At 43.0% G+C, this 20,989-nt stretch overlaps 1 protein-coding gene across 1 annotated transcript in view; it reads right to left on the bottom strand.

Moving 5' to 3' along the window:
* Nucleotides 1-2,957: 2,957 nt before the first annotated feature.
* Nucleotides 2,958-20,989, bottom strand: part of LOC132263790 (B-cell lymphoma/leukemia 11B) — a 29,812-nt gene continuing 11,780 nt past the window's right edge. Inside the window, exons 2-5 of the mRNA XM_059763774.1 lie at nucleotides 14,822-14,980; nucleotides 14,561-14,761; nucleotides 14,129-14,347; nucleotides 2,958-8,106 (exon numbers count right to left, since the gene is read on the bottom strand). Of these exons, the coding sequence (XP_059619757.1) occupies nucleotides 5,873-8,106; nucleotides 14,129-14,347; nucleotides 14,561-14,761; nucleotides 14,822-14,980 (2,813 nt within the window). The 3' untranslated portion in view covers nucleotides 2,958-5,872. The remainder of the gene's footprint in view (nucleotides 8,107-14,128; nucleotides 14,348-14,560; nucleotides 14,762-14,821; nucleotides 14,981-20,989) is intronic.

Here is a 20,989-nt window from a genome sequence, read left to right as displayed (position 1 = left end):
CATCTCTGCTCCCTCCGCCCGGCGGTGCGGGGGCTGAAGAGGCAAGTCACACAAATTACTGGCATGTGAAGAAGGACCTTCGGATGTGTTGAGGGTTTGGAAAATGAGAAGCCTGAGTTCAACCGCGTCGACCGTCTCTCTTCGCAAAATTGTGAACTTTGGGCTTGGAGGAAATCTTAGGAATCACGTTCTCCATTCTTTATCCGAGGGCGGGTCTTGTGGGTACGAAAGCTCTCTTCTTGGGGCTTAAGAAATCACAGGGATAGAACGTCAACAATATGACGCTCAAATTATGTATGGTCAAGTTTTTGCTGAGCTCTCAGGGACTTCATTAGCCATGAGAGAAGACAAAACTTCTAATGGCAGAGAAATTGTTGTTGATATTCAGCTTAGAATATAGGTATTTTGTAAAAAATTTTACCTTGTAGAAACAGAAATGAAATGAAATTATGCAGAAAGAAACGGGTTTTTCGCAGCGTTCTCTCCGAGAAAGTCTCTCAAGCCCAATGCATACAAATAAATCCAGTAGAGTAATTGAATAAGCCGCACAGTTGCAAGAGGTTACATCGCCACCTCTTTTCACGTGCGCTCCGAGGACACAAATATTTGGCCGGCGTGACGACAAACTGGTTACGCGATGGGAAAATCATTTATCACCGTACAGTGGCCCTGGTCAAACTGGACACACGATTCTGGATGTCTTGGGTGAAAATATTTGCTCCGAGCTTGGTCTCTTTCGCGGGATTGAAGGTTAAAAGAGCACGAATTAGTCGAGTCCTCGTTGCATTGATTTATTGAGTGAGGAAAAGTAATGGGGTTGGAAAGAAATCCGGCGTCTTCCCGGCGGAACCCTTCGCGGCTCTGGCGGCTCTCCTTTTGGAAAATATATCCTTACTTTCGCATTTTGATTATGTGTGTGGTTTCGTATGCGTGTAATTACCAAATCCATCATGAGACGATTGCCACCCCCTCACAGACCAGAGAGGCCACCCACTCACGGATCCGTCTCGATGGGTTGAACACACATCAGCAGAACGGCGGATGGAATAGGTTGGAGGTGGATAACATATGGCGTCACTTAACTGTCATAAATCAAGTCGTCCTTTTCAACACTAATTACTGGAACATGGCAAAGAATAATTTGACTCGACTCGACACATTACGTGCGCCACCCACTAAACTATTCATTCCAGGATGTTGCCGAAATTTGGGTCCCCTCACAAAACACACACACACACACACACACAAAGCTCACCCAAAGCACGTTGTAAAGTTTTGCTCGAGAAAGCCAAAAAGTCCCTCTCATTCTCTCCAGATCTTCGCTTCACTTTTGCTTTCCATTCTCTGGAATCATGATGAAAACAGGACTTTTTCTGAAACAGCTTACAAATTTCAAAAGTAAAAATTACTTATGCTGAAGTTCATTGACATTCTATTGATCTTAATGTGCGGTTAAGTGAGAGAACTTTGTCTAAATGGTATTTCAAAACAATTTTGTGAATGACAAATATTTGATGAGCAGAATGTTGCTATTCCCTTTGTCAAATAGTTATCGAATTTATATACGTTTGACGGCATCTTCAAGTTATTACCTATCGAATCATAAGCTATTTGTTGTATTCAAAGTATATTGTTTATGGCATTTATTACATGTGTGGATGAAAAAGCCTAATTTCCCAATATATAACTGCCGACAAACTGGGGAAAAATATCAGAGAATTGCAATTTGGAGCACAAAAGCGAGATTTAAACCACAAAAAGGAGAATAACGGCGGATAAAATTCATATAATCTGATTACACGTCAAATCACCGCATGAAACTCCGCACATTCACATTCGCCAACCTTGTGGTGGTTGATGATGATGCAAAAAGACGCATCCTCGGGGAAAATTGAGATTCTATTTGAGAATATTGCATTCTATTGCGTTCTTAGAAGTGCTCCGTATGAAGAATGAGGAAAATTTTGTGGAAAGATGAGTTTTATCACTGGCTGAGTTTCCAGCCAAAAATTCCACATTTTTAATAACACGAGAGGAAGTTTCTTTGTGTCGTATTCGTTGTTTTTGAACACTGTAAAGACGGGATTATATCGAAAGAATAAAGAAAGGGGGTAACTTTATGTCGTGTATGTTGAGTTGTTGGTGAAAACGTTCGGTTTTACTCTAGAAAATGCAAATAACTAAATGAGAAATTGTGCCTTTTCCACAGATTGTGTCGAAAACTGATCATCTAGCGAAAAGAGGCAGAGTAAAATTCACAAAGGGCAATATATTCCTCAATAATTCGCCCCTAGTCGTGGACAAAGGCGAAAGATAAAATTGAGTGAAGGGAGTGAGAGAAAGGGGGTGAAAAAGTGCAATTTGAACCCCTTGAAAAGTGCTGTGGAAGCAATTTTAGAGGTTGAAAAGGAGACACTGGGCGAAATTGACGATGCATCCCACTCGCCTGCTCGCTCGGTCTTCCCACACAGTCACACAGGCGTCCCTTTTGTGACTCGCACTGACCAATGGCAGCCGACCGAAGAGCGCTCGAGGGTGGCTGGATTGGACAAAAGCTCCGGGAAAATTGCCTCGTGCCCACGACCGTCGGGCAGTCCTTTTGTGAATGGTAAAAAGGGGAGATTCTATCGGACACTCTTGACGCCTGTGAAGCATTTCCACATCAAAGCGTCTGCGATCTTGGATGAAATCAGTTTAAATATGTATGTTTCTCCTTTTCCTTAGAAATCATTGTCAATATAAAGTGTTTTAGTGGTTTCAGTTAAAATGCACGATGTGTGCACAATTTGTCTGATGTGCAATTTAAACGTGAAGTTTTCGCAATCAAGTAATTAAGGCAATTAAGGCGACAGGTCGTAACAGTAATTATACTTAACTTTTATTGGTGCAGGACACAATTCAATCATTTAACTTCTTATGAGCCATTTCTATATAGTTGTTGGTCAATTGCGTGATTAATTCTCCAGTCGATTTCTATTGATTTATCTGTAAAATGAGAAAAAGGCAAGGAAGTTTGCAACACCTGGAAATTGAAATCCTCCAACCACTACTCATTTGCCTACCTGCGGGCGAATTGATGGCGAATCGTCGTTCATTGTGGCTAAAGGAGAGTCTTTTGGAGGGGAAATAAAATATTCGTGTATTTTTCACTGTTTTCTCTGTATATTTTTTAAAATGAAACAATCTCCTTTTTCAAGATCTGCATCTCACGTGATTTCTTTTACGTTTCACCGATTACATTTATACATTTTTTGCGTTGATTCTTTTTGCTTCTTCATGAATTCGTATTTGAAAACATTCAATAAGTTACATTTAATAGATTTTATCTTGCTCTATTTTCACTGTGTTTTTTTCCATTACTCATCATCTTAAATACGTCCTTATTAAAGATAGTAATTCAATTTGGATCTATTTATAATATATATTTTATATATAAATAATTTAAAAGTGGATCTTAAATATACTTTTCTATAAGGTCTAGATTTTCATTAATGTTGGTTTCATTTCTCTCTTTTCTGCTTTTTTACTTTTTTTTCCTTGTGTGTGTGTGTGTTTTTGTAATTGCAAAGAAACTCTGAATATCTTTTTCTTCTCAGTTTCTTCCTTCTATTAATTAGTTGTGGGATTTTTTATTGATAAAAGTTCAATGAGGTTTTGTTGAATGATTTCATATGATGGGAGGGAGAGAATGTGACTAATTGACAAAGAATATAAACGTCGACCAATTTATTAATTACAAAAAACATGCAAAAAATTAATATGTCTTTTTTTCGTTTGTGTATTGTGATTTTGTTATTATTTAATTTTCTCTTATTACTTCTCTATTTTTTATTAATGTCAAATACCCTGTGTTCAAATGTAGTTTTCTTATTTCTTTTCTTTCTTCATCTCATTATCTATTTCTCTGTTTATTTCTATTTAAACTACTATTAATTCTGAGTTTCAATTCGTCTGACTATAAATGACAATCTTTCACATCTTTTTACTTGAGTTGCGTTCTTCCTTAAAAAAATGTGCTACAAATACGATGATTTTTTTACATCTTACGTGACGATCTAAAAAATAAATCACCCAGAGAATGAATTGAGGAAAAGAAAGAAAAGTTATATCAAGTTAATTCTTTTCGTGTGTTATATTTCTGAAATTATTTTCAGTTTTAAGATATTTCAAAAGGACATTGAGACATTTTCGATACACTTTTTCCTCATTACTCTATTATGAATTTTCTTTAGAAATTTTTTTCTATAATTGCATTGTGAACATTTACAAATGTTTTATCAAGATTCATTTCTTTTTTGTATTATACTTTCATTGTTACAATTAATAGGAATATTTGTTTTTTTTTCTTATATCTTCTTGAGTGGTTCATTCAAGAAGTTCATCCAGTAATACTTTTTCCTTCATCTCGTTCTCACTGAAATACAATTATGTGGATTTTTCTTCTTTCAAATATTCAATTTTTGTACATTCATATTATTTTCTTTCACTATTCTATTATCCATTACTCTTCTTACAGTAAATTTAGTGATAATTCATTTATTTATAACATACTTTATTAATTACTTGTAGATCCTCCATAATTTTCTCTTTCACTTTATCATCAAAAATGCGAGTTTTCAATTTAGTTTCAATTTCTTTGTGTTTTTAAGGTAATTGTTATAATGCGACTAAAATTCTAAATATGATTTTCACCAATACTTTCCAATATCCACAAACAAGTGGCAGTTTTCTTCCCCTACTAATGTTCGAAGATTTTTAGTGGCTTCTTCTTGGATATGGTCCATTGTCGTATTCAAAATTCAACTTAATGCATCAATAAAAATCATTTCGAAAGAAAACTCAAGTTATAAAAATGAGGAAAACAGAAAATGTGTTAATGGCCAAAAAATACACAATTTCAGAAATAAAAGACACAATTATTAAGCTAATCATTAGGGATTTTTAGTTTCTTAAAGGAAAGAAAAGAGAGGAATGTGTTCTTATCCTGTTCCTCATCAATTCTTTAATCTCAATACTCAAGGATTCATTCAACGATTTTCGCGGACATAAAAGTAGATCAAATTCCTCCCCAACAGAGATTTTTTGTGCATTTTTTGTGGAAGAAAAAAAAATCTCTGGTGAGAATTCACGCACGAATTTAATCTATAAATACAAATAACAAATTTCGTCACAGAAATCCATTCATAAAAATTAATTGGTTTACAAAGTAAATGTCTGGCAAATTCCCTCGCAAAAAATATTAGGTTTCTTGTGAGGGAGAAAAGATCAACAAGGAATTTTTATGATAATTCATCAGTCTTGAATTCGGAAAAAAGTAGATCAATTTGGAGATTTTTTTTTCTCTTTTACGTTGTGAATTAAAGGGTTTATTTACAAAATCATTGGGAATCTGGTTCGCAACAGTCGCTTGCAGGAGAATTGAAACACGTGGTGCAATTATTTGGTGTAGTCTAATGTTTTTTTTTGTATACTTTACGGGGTTTATCCGATCGATCGCCTTGGTTGGATCTCCTGCAATCGATTGCATGCGATTTACGACCTCATAAGATTAAATAAGACACGTTACAAATAATAAAACAGACAAGAAGGTTATACAAAAAAAAATACTCTAAGGATCCTACTGATACTGCCTGTCTCCTCTCTTCTCGCGCGCCTGGACTTTCTCCTCTGTCTCAGCACTTTGAACGCTATCAACTTAGAAAACAACAGGGATCGCATCGGCTTTGGTGTGAGTGATGGGTGTTCATGTGTGCCGCCGCGGCGACACCCGGCTGGCCGGCGGTTAGGTGGAGCGTGACTAGAAGATGCGCGACATGAGCCTGGCCGGCGGCAGCTGATACGCGGCAGCGGCGGCCCAGGACGGCGGGAAGAGTCATGCGGCCTCCGTCTTAGGCATAGACATGCTACCCTCATCATCGGCGCCTATCATGGGCATGCCGGCCGGCAGGGGCAGGTGGCCGCCCGGCGGCGCTGCCAAGCTCGCCTGCTGCTTTCCCTGGTTCACCACGCACTTGCGCATGTGCTTCTCGAGCGTCGACGGCACGCTGAACGGCATATCACAGAATCGACAGCGGTACACATCCTTGCCCATGCGTCCGTGCGTCTTCATATGACGCGTCAGCTTGGAGCTCTGGGCGCACGCGTATGAGCACAATTCGCATTTGTACGGCTTCTCGCCGGTGTGACTGCGTCTGTGAACCGTGAGATTGCTGCAGTTCTTGAACACCTTTCCGCAGAACTCGCAAGTGTCGTTGCGCTTCTGGTCCTTCTTCATCAGCGGATTCTGCAGTAGGCCCGCCGCGGCGCCCGGCACTCCGCCCACTCCCTTGGATTTGAGGTCCTCGAAGAGTGAGTTGCCGCGGTGCAATCCAGGCAGACCCCACCAGGCGCTGTCTGGTCCTGGGGCGCCCTCCAGTTTGATCCTCTTGCTGGCCTCGAAGGGGTTCTCGAAGGGATTGAACAGAGGTACCTGAGATTGCTGCTGCGACTGCTGCTGGAGCATGTTCTTGGTGAACTCTTCACGCAGTCGCAGCGCTGCCACGGGCAGACCATTCAGTTTATCCTGCAGTCCCGGAATAGCGCCGGCGCTGTTGTTGTTGTCGCGATCCTTGCTCGTGAGATGGAGCTTGAGGGCATTGCCTGACTCCTGCAGAGCCTGCTTGTATGCCTCCGAGTACTGAGCAATGTTGGACAGTCCGAACTTATCCATGAGCTCACCCACCAGGCTCGACGCACTGCCCTGGCTCATAAGCTTCTGCGTCTCCAAGACGATCTTGGAGTTGGGAACACTCAAGTCTTCAGCTTCGTCCTCAAATTCACCCTCGTCATCAAGATCCTCCTCATCATCGTCATCCTTGAGCAGTTCATCCTCCTCGTCGAGTTCGTCATTGCTCTCGTCCTCGCCATCGAGCGTTTCCACGCTGCCCGTGTTGCTCTTTTGGTCATCCGGTGTGCGATGCACTTTCATGTGGCGCTTCAGTTTGCTCGACTGGAGGCACGTGAAGTCGCAGCTCGTGCACTTGAGCGCTTTGTCTCCGGTGTGCGTGCGACGGTGCACAATGAGGTTGCTCTGGAAACGGAACTTCTTGCCACAGAAGTCACACGCATGAACCCCAGCGTCTGGAAGTGTGGTGGGTGGTGTTGATGCTGACCGCGGCGTGGCTATTTCATGGCCGCTCTCGCCGCTCATGCCCTTAGTGTCTGGTGGTGTGAGACTGTGTGGCCGCGAATTGGTGTTCGTCAGCGGCGTTGGGGGGAGCTGTGACGGCGAGGGACTCGCGAAGGGCGGCGATTGCTTGCGCGGACTCGGCGAGCTCGAGTTAGCCGCACCTCCACCAGCTCCCGGACTCGTAGTTCCGGCAAGCTGCCGCAATCGCTGCGAGTAAAAATCCATTTGAGGCTCATGGGCGCCCATCCCGGCGCTGCCTGGTGTCACTGAGCCCGATGGCATGGATCCGCGCGCCCCAGAACTGGGCGGCCGCGTGTCCGCCTGCGCCGCCGAGGGTGACGGGAAGGTGGCGGCGTTGTGTGGCGTAGCGAGGCTATTGGCAGCGGCCACGGCTGCCGCGGCCAGGTTGATGCCGTGGTGGCGGAATTGCTCGCTCACGAGCTGCTCCATGCGGAAGTGGTGGTCAGGGTGGGGACGCGAGAAGAGCGGCGTCACCGGCGGCACCACAGGGCCCTGCGACAGCGGCGGCAGTGGCATCCGCAGCAGTCCGAACGGATTGCCATGCATGTCTGGCGGCGGCAGGAGCGGGTGGTGTCGCAGACCCGGCGGCGGGAGGCTCGAGCCCACTTGTGTGGTGGCGGTGGGTTGTGGCAGGCTGACCGACTGGCTCGGCTGGGTGCTGCTGCCCGATGAGCTGGCAGAGGAGCTCGTGGAGCTGCCGCTGAGATCCTTCATGCTCTTCGTTGTGCCCAAGAGGTTGAGTGGATTGAGGGAGGAAGAGGATGTGGAGGCCGCCGGCGAAGAGGCGGACATGAGCAAGGATGAAGGCGAGGATTCAACGTAAATCTTCACGCCATGCGAATGTTGGACGTGCTGCACGAGGCGCCATGCGGAATGCAGTCGCGTTTTGCAAGTCGAACACACGTAATTGCTGGGCTCTGGAAGACAGAAAGAAGGGAAACTACCTTAAGAAAATTACCTTTAGAAGAAATCTACATTTCTCAATATGCTTTGACTGAATTTAAGAATACCTATACATATATTAAGTATAAAATGATTATGAATTCACGTGGCAAGAGCTTTCAACATACGTTGATTACATCACTACTTGGTATCTCCCATTCTCCAATTGTCCCTCCTCTTTGGAGTCACTTCAGGTATTGTCCAATGAATTCTTTTGTCTTTGGGAGGCAAAAACCGTGAAAGAGATGACTTTACTTCTTCTGGCCACGAAGAGAAATGCCATGGGAGCATATCGTTTCCCACCAAACTCTAGCGTGATTTATGAATGGCTGAAAACCTCAAAGTCCATCAGAAGAAAGGTGTCCCAAAGAAGAAGAAAAAAAAATCCCACGGAATTGAGAACAGTTTTCTCCTTTTCAGCGAAATGAAGAACTTATTCGTCTCTTCAATTAGGCTAAAATGTGTGAAAATATTCGCAAGCTGGCGAAGCTGAGGAGGAATATTGCGTTTTTGGCCATTGAGGGCGCCTTTAAAGTGATATTTACTTGGGCATTTCAGTCACATATTGGACACCCATTAACACCCTCGTATGTTTGTCATTTGGCGGTGTAAAATTTTCCAATATCTCCCTTGTTGTACATTTTTATTGGCGCTCGCATTGGCCAGAGAGCTTAGGGAAATTTCCCTGGCAGATCCTCCGTGTCATCAAATATCGGAGGGTTGCGTGGGGTGGTAGTTCTCGACTTTAAATTTGCCCATGACGATGCGCACAGCTGGCCACATACGCGTCCCAGAGATGGTAAGGAGAGACCATAGAGCCAATATGGGGAGCTGGAGGGAAATTTATCTTTTTTCGCCATCCCCAAAAAATATTGAAGCTACTTCGGGCCAAAATTGAAAGTCCGAATTCGTCTGGCACAATTCACTTTTTTTTCTTGTCTTCACACTCTGTGTCTCGCTGGAAAAAGGACTCCACCGTGGATGGTTGGGAGAAGGCATTTGGAGACGATGATGGAAGGAAACCATCTGCTACCAATAGAGAGAAGAAGAAAAAAAGGAGCGTGTGGGACAGAGAGGAGACCACATTAGGATGCCTTTCACTCCTTTCAACCACGGGATTTCATTTTTGAGCCCGTGTCATTTGTATTCAAGGCAAAGTTCTCCACCACGTGGTCACACACTCTCCCGGTCGAAGAATTCAAAGGCAGAACCCTTGAGGAAATTCTCGGTCTCTGCCACTGACTGGGGATGAGTTTCTCAGGATATATGGCGAGATCTATCAAAATATATGATACAATCTCGAAATTGCTCGCAAAAATCATCAATAAAATTGCGAAAATGACAAGGAAAATTATGTTTAATTTCATTGAATTTCAAATAATTAGCAGAGAAGCACACAAACCCCTCGATAACCAACGAGATTAATAGAGATATTGACAAATTGTAAGCAATTGTGATGTGGGAAAATTGACCCTCTGGTCTCTTTGAGCAGAAGGGTTGTAAAAAACGACTGCGCCTCAGAAAAAATGAAGTGCTCGTAGTGGAGAATTCACTGAAACATGGTCAACCCCTGTAGCTGCGCCGGTGATTATCCACGTGGCCAGTTGCATAACGTGTAACAAAGACGACAGGAATTAAGAGAGGATTCTCCTCAACCCTTGCATCATCCAGAGGGGTGTCTTGTCAAGGGTTGAAGAGGCCACGGCAAGGCCCAGAGGGAGATGGGCCGGCAAAAAAGACCCAAGGAGAGTGCGTAACATGTCCAAAATCTTCACATAACGTACGCGCGCGTGTTGGGAAGCGCGCGATGTTTGGCTGAAAAAAAGGGACGAGCATTGAAATGAGGATGATGCCCGCTGCATAATTCACTTTCTAAAACTGGCTTCCTCAGCGGCAAAGGAGTCAAGATAAGTTATAAGGAGGAGAGGTGATGAGAAAAAAAACTTGTGTGGTGATTGTTTAACGAAGGGAATTTAACTCTCTCTCTCCCTTTTGGGGTTGTTAAATGGTTTGATGATGAAAACGGAAACGCGACAGTCACGCGTCTGGCATAATAATTAACCTCCTCTCCCCGTCTTATTCTCCTGCTCTTCCGCGGGATCTCATCGTGTATGGATTCTCCCGAACGAAAGGAGTGACAACAGAATGACAAATTCCTCAGGATAGCGATTGGAGAAATTATGTTATTTAAATATTGTCAAAAACCCTTCAATATCTCCTCCTCTTCTGAGTATAATCACACAATTTATTTATTTATTTCCACCCCCTTGGTTGAATTCAATATGTCAGCGTGTCACAACCAACCTGTTTTATTTCAACCTCCCCTGAAATGTTCCACCCCATCCCCGTGTGCTCTGCACAATTTGAAGCCACTCTGTGATTGACATAGAGAAACTGATATTTCTCAAATATTAATATTATGACGAAGGAATGAATTGTTCTCCATCTTCGCTTGGCCACATCTCACAAACTCGTGTGTCCCTCGCCATGCGACGCGACGTCTTTGTTTGGAGGAATATTCATGTGACGACTTTTCACGTTTTTTTTTCCTTTTCCCTACAACTCTGCCCACTCCATCCGCCTCATTTCGCCTTATTTTGCATACAAGCTGAGACCGCGAGGGTGAAGAGCAAGTCCATGAAATGGACATGAAATTCAATCTCTCAGGGTGGTTTTTGCCCTCATCCCACAGCCACCACTCAATTACTCAACTGCGCTTGCTATCCATTAGCATTTCTCAGAAAGAGTCACACATTTTTCTCCACAGGAAGATTCCCTCAAAACGGCGAGCCTTTTCACCTCATAAGTGATTTTCTCAGTATGAATCACGATTATCGCGAGTGTCTTGCGGTGAGCATTAAGAATATTTTCCACTTAGGAGCGCGGCGGTGATGTGAAGGGCAAAAAAGCAAAAGTAATTGAATTCTCTTTGGGGAAGTTTTTCCGTCTCTCTAAATGAATGAAAATTGTCGGGAAAGTTTTGCGCGCGCGAAGGAAGTAAATGTTCTCTCGGCTGGCGAGATGAGGAAAAATCAATTGGAAAGTTGAGAGGGAAAGTTGCAGAATAAACTTTAAAGTTTCAGGCAATTGTAAATATTATTTAAAAAATTTTCGTGAGAAATGCGTTTAGATAAGAAAAGGCATTTAGTGACATATTAGAGGTATTTTGACTTCAAATTCAATTTGACAATATTTTCATTGTGGTGTAAAAATGGATTTACTTTGTTTACTCGATACCTATATGGTGAGTTTTCATACAATAAGGATATTCATAACTACGCCTTCGTATTTCAAAAGGAATCTCGATGGTATCGCATGAAAAACCCTTTCGGGACATCTTCCCGCACCCGAGGTCCCATCGGAAGAGGCAATAAAAAGCGATTCAAGAAAACAATTTCGACGGAAATTCGACCATAATTTCGTGAATTGGTCACAGATAGAGGATATCCGGAAATAAATGTCTGCATGACACTGTGGCTTGATTTGGAGTGGATTGGCCGGGGTGGCTTTTATGTGATGTCGCTGACAACTGGCACTCTGATCCCCGGAAGGGTCGAGCCATAAGTAGCATGGACAATGTGCTTTATTGGGATAATAGCTCTATGGGCATTCATATGTTCGGGGCCACCCTCTCGCCATCAAGAGTTTTGGGGTGGTTGGCAACAGGGTGATTGATGAGGAATTTTCAGGGAAATTGTGGGCGCTGGGAGAGTGAAAATCACCTCCTCGAGTCAACTGTGATTCCACAGTAAACTAACCCCCAAATATTTCTCTCACCCTTCGGGCGAATTTTCATATCTGCCCTTCTTCCACACTAGAGGGTGATTTTTATTGTTGCTCGAGGAATTATTTGTGGTTTAACATGCAATTCTTCTTCTTTTTTACGGGCTTCGAAAAATTATATGGAAATTGTCACCCTGTTTTCTAAGCCTAGACGAAAAAAAACATCTATATTCGCGAAGATATTAATGGGGGTGGTGGTGGGATGGGGACTTATGCAAATGATGAGGTCAGAATTGAGAGTTCATAAAAGTCCTTTCTCTCTTTCTCTCCGTGTGCGGTATAAAAAAAGACGAAAGATGAGAATAAATTTATTATCTTGCCATATCACCCACTCGTTCTGTTAAGGATTTGAGAAATAATACGGGAGGAAGCAGAGCCACCAAGAGATAGCGCGAGGAAACACTGTCTCGAATTATTGCACTCGACGAGACAGGAAGTTGAAGAAACGCGACAAGGACTTTTGTCTACAGCAACATCCTCTCGAAAATCCAACTCTCGCCTATTCAATCAAGCCCACTCAATATGCACAAATGTTTTTTTTCGGAATAGAGGGCGAAAGGTCGATGTACATAATTCACAAGGATTTTTCTCTCGCACAAACTGGACATTTGATGCCTTATCCACTGGAATTGTTTCCGCTCATCTATTGTAGCATCGAAACCCTTTAACCTACATTCACGAATGTAAATTTTTCAATGAATTCATCCCTTCTGTCGTCGATGTCACCCCCATTTGATTGAAAGAGCTGGCATGTGGATGAAGAGCGTGAGAGGCGAGGAAAATTGTAGTGAAAAAAATTATAAAACTCGCGATGCTGCTAATCATCTACTTTGCTCTTCATCCTCCTATATTCTGTCCGCCTATGTAGTCACTGAAGAGGGTTCTAGTGAAGTGAACGGGCGAGGGTTAAAGCTATATCGAAAAGGATGTTTTTTACGTTGTCATTCGCTCTTTTTTCAATACTGTAAATAACTAAAGTTTTGCGTTTTTACATTTTGTCAAAATTGAGCACGAAAATGAGATATTTCGTAACATCTCGCAGTTGATTCCCTTGCAGTGTCCAGTCTCTCTGCATCCAAAGGGCACGAAGGATATCTATAGTGGGAGGATTATGCAGTTCTTTACCCTTTTCGTCAGATGGCGAGGGCCGAGAACAAAAGATTTTGTCAGGATGTCGAGATCTGCATTCGCTCTTTTGAACATTTAACCTTTTGGAAAAAAACATGGATAAAAACGATGCAGGACTGCGGAATTGAGACAGAGAGAGAAGGAGAGGACTCATTATCCGCAATTGGCGAGCGCAAAAGAGAAAGAGATCAACAATTGCATGAATTTGACGAATTTAAATTCCATTCTTTCCATTCTCTCCAGCCATCATCCACGGATGCAGAAGTGAAAATAGCACACGATAGGGGTTTAAGTTCTCTTTGGGCTCTTTTTGCGCGCCCTGTCAGTCCACCCTCCCCCAGACGCTCACCCTCATGTGGAAACCCCCGTGGATGAGTTCCTATTGTTTTGCAGAGCGCGCCCAGGAGTGTCTCAGTCGCTCGTTTAATCGTTTTTCTGTGTTTGCTGGCTCTACATAATAAGACCGAAGAGATTCCTGGCTTCGATAGCGCCGGACATCTGCGGTTGAATTGTTTTTTACATCTCTCTCCACGTCTTTCTTTTTTCCACACTCTATGTGCCTGTAATTTAAATAGCAGACGTTCTTGATGTGCATCTCTTTGACTGCACCAAAGCATCTCTTAATTTCAAAGACTCCTCCAAATCTCACAGAATCTTTGCTCTAATCGTGAGTGCGATGATAGAGCTTCAAAAGGAATAGAATATACATTACTCTGCCAGGACAGACTGATGCCCATCCAGCTTCACATCTTTCAACCTCTGGCAAACTCACAGAAAAATGCCCAACTGGGTCACATTGAAATGCGATGCAAGAGGGGAAAATCATCCCAGAAAATTAATTACAATTATAAAATCAATGTCCACTGCTTATACCCCAACTATCCCATTTGCCACTGGTGTCAAAGGGTGCGGCATGAATATTTAATTAAATGTAATTGATATGTCCAGAGGGGGAGAGGTAATGCGTCCGTTGCGAAATATGGCGCAAAAGTTGATAGAGAAAAATCCCTCCAGCATCCGAGAGGGATGCTGCGCCTCTTGCATTTTTGATTGACAGACTTTTTCAGAGGGTCACACAGCACTCACCAGTGTTCATTGTGTTGGATTCTGCATCTGCAACTTGAGTCCTCAGCTTCTTGGCGGGATGTTTGCTGTCCACAAGAGGACTCTCCTCACCGTGGCTGGAACTCGTGTCCATTCGCTCCTGCTTAATCTCCATCTCCTCCGCCTTGTTGAGCTCATCCATGCTGCTGGAACCCAGAGGACTGTTGATGGCTCTCCGGATTGGGGTCGACGGGTCATTGTCTGAAAAAGTCAATTATCCAATCACATAAGTGCACACTTATTCTAAACTTTTCGGTCGTTCTTCAAACGGAAACTTAAAGTATTTTGTCTCAATCTTCAGCACCGGAAGTTGTGAAAAAAGGCAACAATTATTTAGAGCCGGTGTAAACAAAATTGAAAACTACCTCTCTTGATTCACACAATTAACTCTTGACTTGAAATGCCGAGACTCACCGTCTGAGAGTCTCTTTGGTGTACTCGATGATCCTCCATCGCCGAGGAGTAGAAGTTCGGCTGGACTTGAGAGTGGCGGTGAGTGAACGCGCGATCCTGAGGGTTTTCGTGCTGAAATGGGCGCCGATATGGAAGGTCGTCGGGTGTTCACTAGGCTCAGAGGTCTCCCATCGTCTGCATCTCTGTCACCTGGCGCCCCGCCTGCCAAATCAATTATTTTCAGTGCAAAGAGCCCATCCCAGAGGCGCTACAATGACTTACCTTGACTAAAACACTGTCCATAGTTTTCTTTATTGCATTGATTGACTTTGTGTTGGATGAAACGAACAATATCCGATAGAGCGAACGTCTTCTGACACGATCCACACGTCAGAATGTCCTGAAGACTCCCCTCAGGTGTGTCTGCTGATGTATCGGAGTCTGAGGGGTGGGTCAGCAATCCAATAAGGCCACCGAGAAAGAGAGCACAGAAGACAAATATAAGATAATTAAATTACTGAATTATAACCATGGGTGAGAAGCAAGGTGGAACATTGATATTAATTCTATTGGATTCTTGCCACCGCCACACATCAAATGGCTCTGACGGCCACTGGGAATGACCTCGAGGTCATCGGGAGGCGCCACACCATCTTGGCATTTTCATCGACTCGGGTGATCCACCTCGGGAGAAAAACCATTTGCACCGAGATACATTAAATATCTTCTTTGGCCGTTAGTGTCAAGAACTCTCGAATGTCTTCGCCACTCACACTTTCCCCGGGAAACTCCGCACTCCTTCTAGCCTCTGTCGTATTCGCCACGATGAAGAGGTAGAAGGAGGTAATAAAATCTCGCACTTGGATTTATTTGTCATCCACCTCAAACCCTCAATTGATCCTACTCTCAGTCCTTGCTCTTGCCCTGTTCGTCAAATTCACAGGCGAGCCTCGAATACCGAGGAAACCGAGGAAAAATACGTATTTTCAACTTTCACTTATGTAGAAAAAAAGGGAATAATTTTACACATTTTACGTGAAGTAATCTTGACAGCTAATCAGGAATGTTTCCGCGAAAATTGCGTTTCAACTGTATTCTTAGGATATTTGTTTATTTCCTCCTTGGAAATTCTCTGTCACCAATTTGTGTGGTGAACGTAATTCTTGGGCTGTCTGTTGATTGCTTCTTCAAGTATTAGGAAGAATAAATGTAGATTATTTTGGCTGGAAAGTTAATCAGAGAATATTTTATGAAAGTGAAGGCAAAGATAAGGAAATTGGTGAAATTTTCTCTCTCTTCCATTTGTCACAATTAGATTCACTTGGTTATGGGTGGGATGCTCTTAAGTTGGGAATCTTCTAGGACTGCTTATAATGAGCCATTGGGTCATAAATACACTTGTCTGTCGATCACATTTTCGTGCGAAGAGAAATTAAGTGCAGATTCTTGGTGATTCCCCGCGTGATAGCGCCCTCGTCTCATCTGACCGAGCAATATTAATATGGAAATTGAGTGGAGGAAGTGATTTTTCTGGGTGAAAGTTGTGCGTAATCAGACGAGGGTGAAAGTGGGAGAGGAGATAAAATGAGGAAAATAAATAATAAGGACTGTTATTTCCATTCTCGAGGAGAGGCACACCAAGGCAAGAGATATGGAGAGACAGATCGGTCTGGAGATGTGTGGATTGCTTGTAATACGCTGGAAAAGGGATTAGTTTCGCCTTTTGTTTATGAACTCCCTCGAAAAGTTTTCTTCCAGCTTCTTGTACTTCTTCTTCCATCCACCAAAAGACCAAAGTTTTAGTCTTCACACACACACACACACACCAATGGGGTTAGAGAAAACGAAGAACAAATTGGTTCTCCTCCGCCTCACAACTCGCACAATTTTCGGATACGCTTCAAGGGATGAAACCCACTAAACAATATTCACTTCAACTTGGTCTCCTTTTCAGGGATCTGCGCCCAGTACGAGTGGGTGGGATGGTCTCAGCTAAATAGGCCAAGGGATGAAGACTGTGCGAAGAAAGTTTCACAGCGCGGATATTCCCACTAACATCGCATTTACACCGGAGAGCACCTGGCTGGGCGTCGTGAGAGGGGGTTGAGGGCGACCACTTGGGAGCCAAGGGATCTGCCCGCCCACCCCGTTTCCTCCTTCAATCCGCAAAACTTTCGTTATCTGCAAATTGACCCAAGAATTTTGTCCATTGCCTCAGGGATTTTTGGCTTTGCCACCCCCCACCCTTGTGTGAGGGTTGAGACAGCCAAACAACAAGATAAACAAAAGGATACAGAGTCGAAGGCGAGTGTGAGACTGGGAATTTGTCAACGAATTCAATTCGCGAACTTTTCCAATAGGAATTCCACCATCTCCTCGAGGAGCTTCCCTATTCACCCCCACGCGCCCGTCTTGGGTGGCAATATCGGGTGTATTCCCAATTGTGACCACCACCCCTCGTCGCCAATCACACCAAGTGTACTCCCAATCCCGGGAGAGTGGGCTTTTATTAAATTACAGGAAATTCTTCATCAGCCAATATGGCAATATGTGCTAAGCTCTTCGGGGTGATTTTGTTAATCCCAGGGAATTTTGATCAACACCCTCTCCCTTGCGTTCTCATGTCCACAATTCACCAAAGCATTAAATATTATTTGCCACACTATATGCATGCGTCAGCGTGAAAATTTTGATGCTCCATCGAAAATATTTCGCATTATTGCAATGCACATTTTCACTCACGACTTCAAAGAGTCGAACCCTAACTGAAAAAAGGCGACGCTTTGTGTGTCCAATATTTTGCCGAGAGAGAAACAAAGTGGAAATATTTCCAACGGACAAATGCATCGTGGCTATATAGAGCCTTTTTGTACCCATTGCCGCACTGCAATGTGTCCACGAATGGGGCAAAAATTAATCAATTTTGAGGGGTTGGCGAAATCCAATGAGCACTCATGGCAGGGGAGGAAAACGGCAAAAGATCGACGAGAGAGCGAGAGCAGTGAAATCCCTTCTGGACCATTGTTTAGAAACTTTCGGTACTCCCATCTCACTCGGGAGACCACCTCTGGTAGAGCAAGGAGAAAATCTTGCGAAAAGGACTCTCGGGGCGTTTCCTTTCACCAACACTTATGCATCCGCCAGCGCGCATGTGCTGACCATTGGTCAGTCTGGGCTTGTACTGCACAAATGGGGTGTCCGGCTTCACCCCATTCCGTTGCCATTCGTCCCATCGCGCACACCCTTTTGGGTGAGTGTAAAAATTTGGCAATGGATTTTATTTCGCAATTTTAAAAGCAAATCCCTGTTATTGAGGTCAAACATTCAAAATGTCAATTAATACTCCATATATAGTGAGATGATTTAAAAGTAATCATGAAAGTGTCACAGAAAAAGCAATATAATTTGCGATGTAAAAGTAGATAAATTAAATAACACAAAATGTATCATGCTGTCTAGCTCTGGAAAAGTGTATTATCATTGAATGCTATTTTATTCCATTTTTGCAGCTTCAGCAGCACTCTGAGGTAATTAGCTGTGACTCACAGACGTCCCGACAACTTCTATAATTAAGCAGAGAAGTGACAAAAGTTTACCAATAAAAATGGGAAATAAAAGTTACTATGCACAACCAATTGTTCTATTTAAAAATAATATAAATTAAAATTGGTATAATCTGTTGTGGTACAAAATTTTTCATGCAAAATCCACCAAATTCTGTTTGTTGTTGGAATTTCGTGAGGGTGTGAGTCCCCTTGGAAACCCTCCTCTCTTAATGCAGCAATTTGATCATTGTGGTCACACAGCTAATTTCTCCGGAGCGACATTTGCAAAAATGTCCCATTCACGGTCCTGCCACAACCCCTCTTGGCCAAAATTCTCCATCGCCAAAAATGATTGAGAGGGTGGTTTTCACAATGATCACCCCTTGGACAGTGATAATCAAACTTTTTCTCTCTGTCCAGCCAGCAAATTCACACAATTTCATTCTGCAGATGTGAAGTGCTGCAGATGGATCGGTGGAAAAGTATTTAGGGCACTTCTTTGTCCCTGAGTGAAGTTTTTCATTGCTCAATATAGGAAAAATGTTGCTCAGCGGTTAAAATCAAAGAGTGACCCAAGTGAGAACGAAGGGATGTTTTGAGAACCCTTCAAAAATTACTCTAAAACGCCTCACATGTACACTATTTATGTACACCAAGGAATTCTGATTTCTTTATATCCGTGGAAATATATGCTTTTCCCCATTCGGTAAGCTATTTGAGGACAATTCTCTCACCACTAACGATCTGGGCACAGCCAAAAACTCCTTCAGGCCATAAATGACAAAGTATCAATTGAAGCTCCCCCCGACCAGCCGAAATCACATATGAGAAAATTCATGAATATTGCACGGATGGTGGAAAAATGTGACAAGTTGTTGTTTCCTCGCTAGAAATTGGGTACGGAAAATTGATGGAAAATTGCTGCCGCAGAGCAATTTTCCTCTCCCAAAGTATGGAACCACAGAGGCCCTCGATAAATTGTTACATCAATTCGATACACAACGGCAGAAATGATCCTAATCAACAAATCACAGGGTTGATGAAATGAGATGAGAAAAAATATTGGCCGAAAAATATCCACGCGCGGAATATGTCATGTAATGGTTGAATTTTTTCCCCTCGAAGGGACATCATTTATTCCTAAATATTGCCAAGTAATAGCAATTTGGCACAATTTGGCCCACACTCTGTGATATCCCTGAGAAAATTCGATGGAAATTGCAGGTTTGCCAATACTGAGAATGGAGTGAAGCTTTCTTACGAGAACATATTTTAAGTGATTTTTAACTATTTTCAAATTCAATGAACAATTTTTTCATGTCTATCCAAAATATCTATGCCAAATTCTCGACCAAAAACCCATCCTTTGATAGCACGGTATCAAAGAGGGTTGCACGAGATAAATAGCAGAGGGTGGGAAATTTATCACATCACGCAGTCAATCAGTCACTGCGAGTAAGTGGGAAAAAGTCAGGAAGAGAAATTCACAGGGGAAACTCGACTTCAATTGATTCTTCATATTAGGAAAAGCCGCATCACTTTGGCCACGGAATTTCTACATTGCGAAATATTTCTTATCCGGTTCACGTCATGCAATTTATGGGAGGGTTTATGGTCAATGTTTCTAGAAGAGATGGTGTGACTAATTAGTCAAATAGTGCAGTGACGTGGCAATATGGTGGGCAAATTAATTCGCTCCTCGCATCGGTAGACAATTCTTCTTGGGAGATAAGAAAGATGGCCTGAAAAGAGACCTTTTCGTGGCTGTTTCGGCGTCATTGTATGAGGTGGCAAATATATTTGGACAATTGCTGTTGACGACGTGAATTTTGTGTTTGCTCACTGATGTACATACATGGATGAATAAATTTCTATCCAATAGTCGCTCATTGCCCGGTGGAGAGGCCGTTATCAGGCCACCTTAATTGATGGTGCAAATATTTAACTAAAGTTTATTGCGTAGGCGGACACAAAACTGTCACAATATTCACGGTACAAACAAAGCTGTTTAGATATTTGCCCATGGACTCACGTTGATACCAGGCGACTCCCACAGTTGGATTTTCCCCATATTCTCTACATTCACTCCCACCGTGGCCGCCGTAGAGAATTCGGCGGAATTCCTCCCCAGTGTCGACTATGTGGTGCCTGGGAGGGACAACGCGGTCGCCTTGAAGCCATCGCCAGGTAGATTTGTCAACAATTCACCCACCACGGTGAGACCTCTTATCACTCGGCCCCGCGAGCTGTGGGCGCAAGTGAGACCGCAAATGGAAATCACCACCCAAAAAAGGCCTGTGTATTACTTTCTCATTGTAACGCGGCACACTAATGTAAATAAGAAGTGGAACGAGGTGACAACGCCACGAAAATTATCATGAAACCGAACCCTCCGGCCCACCAGCCGCCCCGTGGCCTGTGCATATAATAAAATATAATAATTATAAATGCGACAATGTGGACACTTTATCTGGGAAAGGCGGCATATGCGGGTGGCAGACGAGTGCTCACACCTTGAAACCATTTGACCGCGAGCCGCACACTTTTTGGTTTCTCTACCCCATTTCCGAGGCAATTTGCCGCATTATTATGTACTACGGGTGCACGGGCATCACATATTAGCTGGTCCGCAGAATTGTGTCCGGGAGACTGAACTTTGGACTTGATTCAATTGCGGTCATGTGATTAGTTTGAAATAATATTTTTGACTTTGCGCAACGTAGCAAAATGATATCATAAGAAGAACAAGACCTATTTGCTCAATTGCTGATCATTTGGCGACTTTAGTGGGTATTTTATTTTTCAATGTTTTCCATGACGAATGTCTCCTTCTGGATCGTTTGTTAAACTCTCCATGAAGATTGAAAATAAAATATCTTACACCATTTTTCAGCACTTGAGTAAA

The sequence above is a fragment of the Phlebotomus argentipes genome, unplaced genomic scaffold (assembly GCF_947086385.1).
Source record: "Phlebotomus argentipes unplaced genomic scaffold, Phlebotomus argentipes genome assembly contig_39, whole genome shotgun sequence".
Taxonomy (NCBI): domain Eukaryota; kingdom Metazoa; phylum Arthropoda; class Insecta; order Diptera; family Psychodidae; genus Phlebotomus; species Phlebotomus argentipes.
The sequence above is the reverse complement of the archived record's forward strand: the minus strand, read 5'-3'. Positions and strand labels throughout refer to the sequence as shown.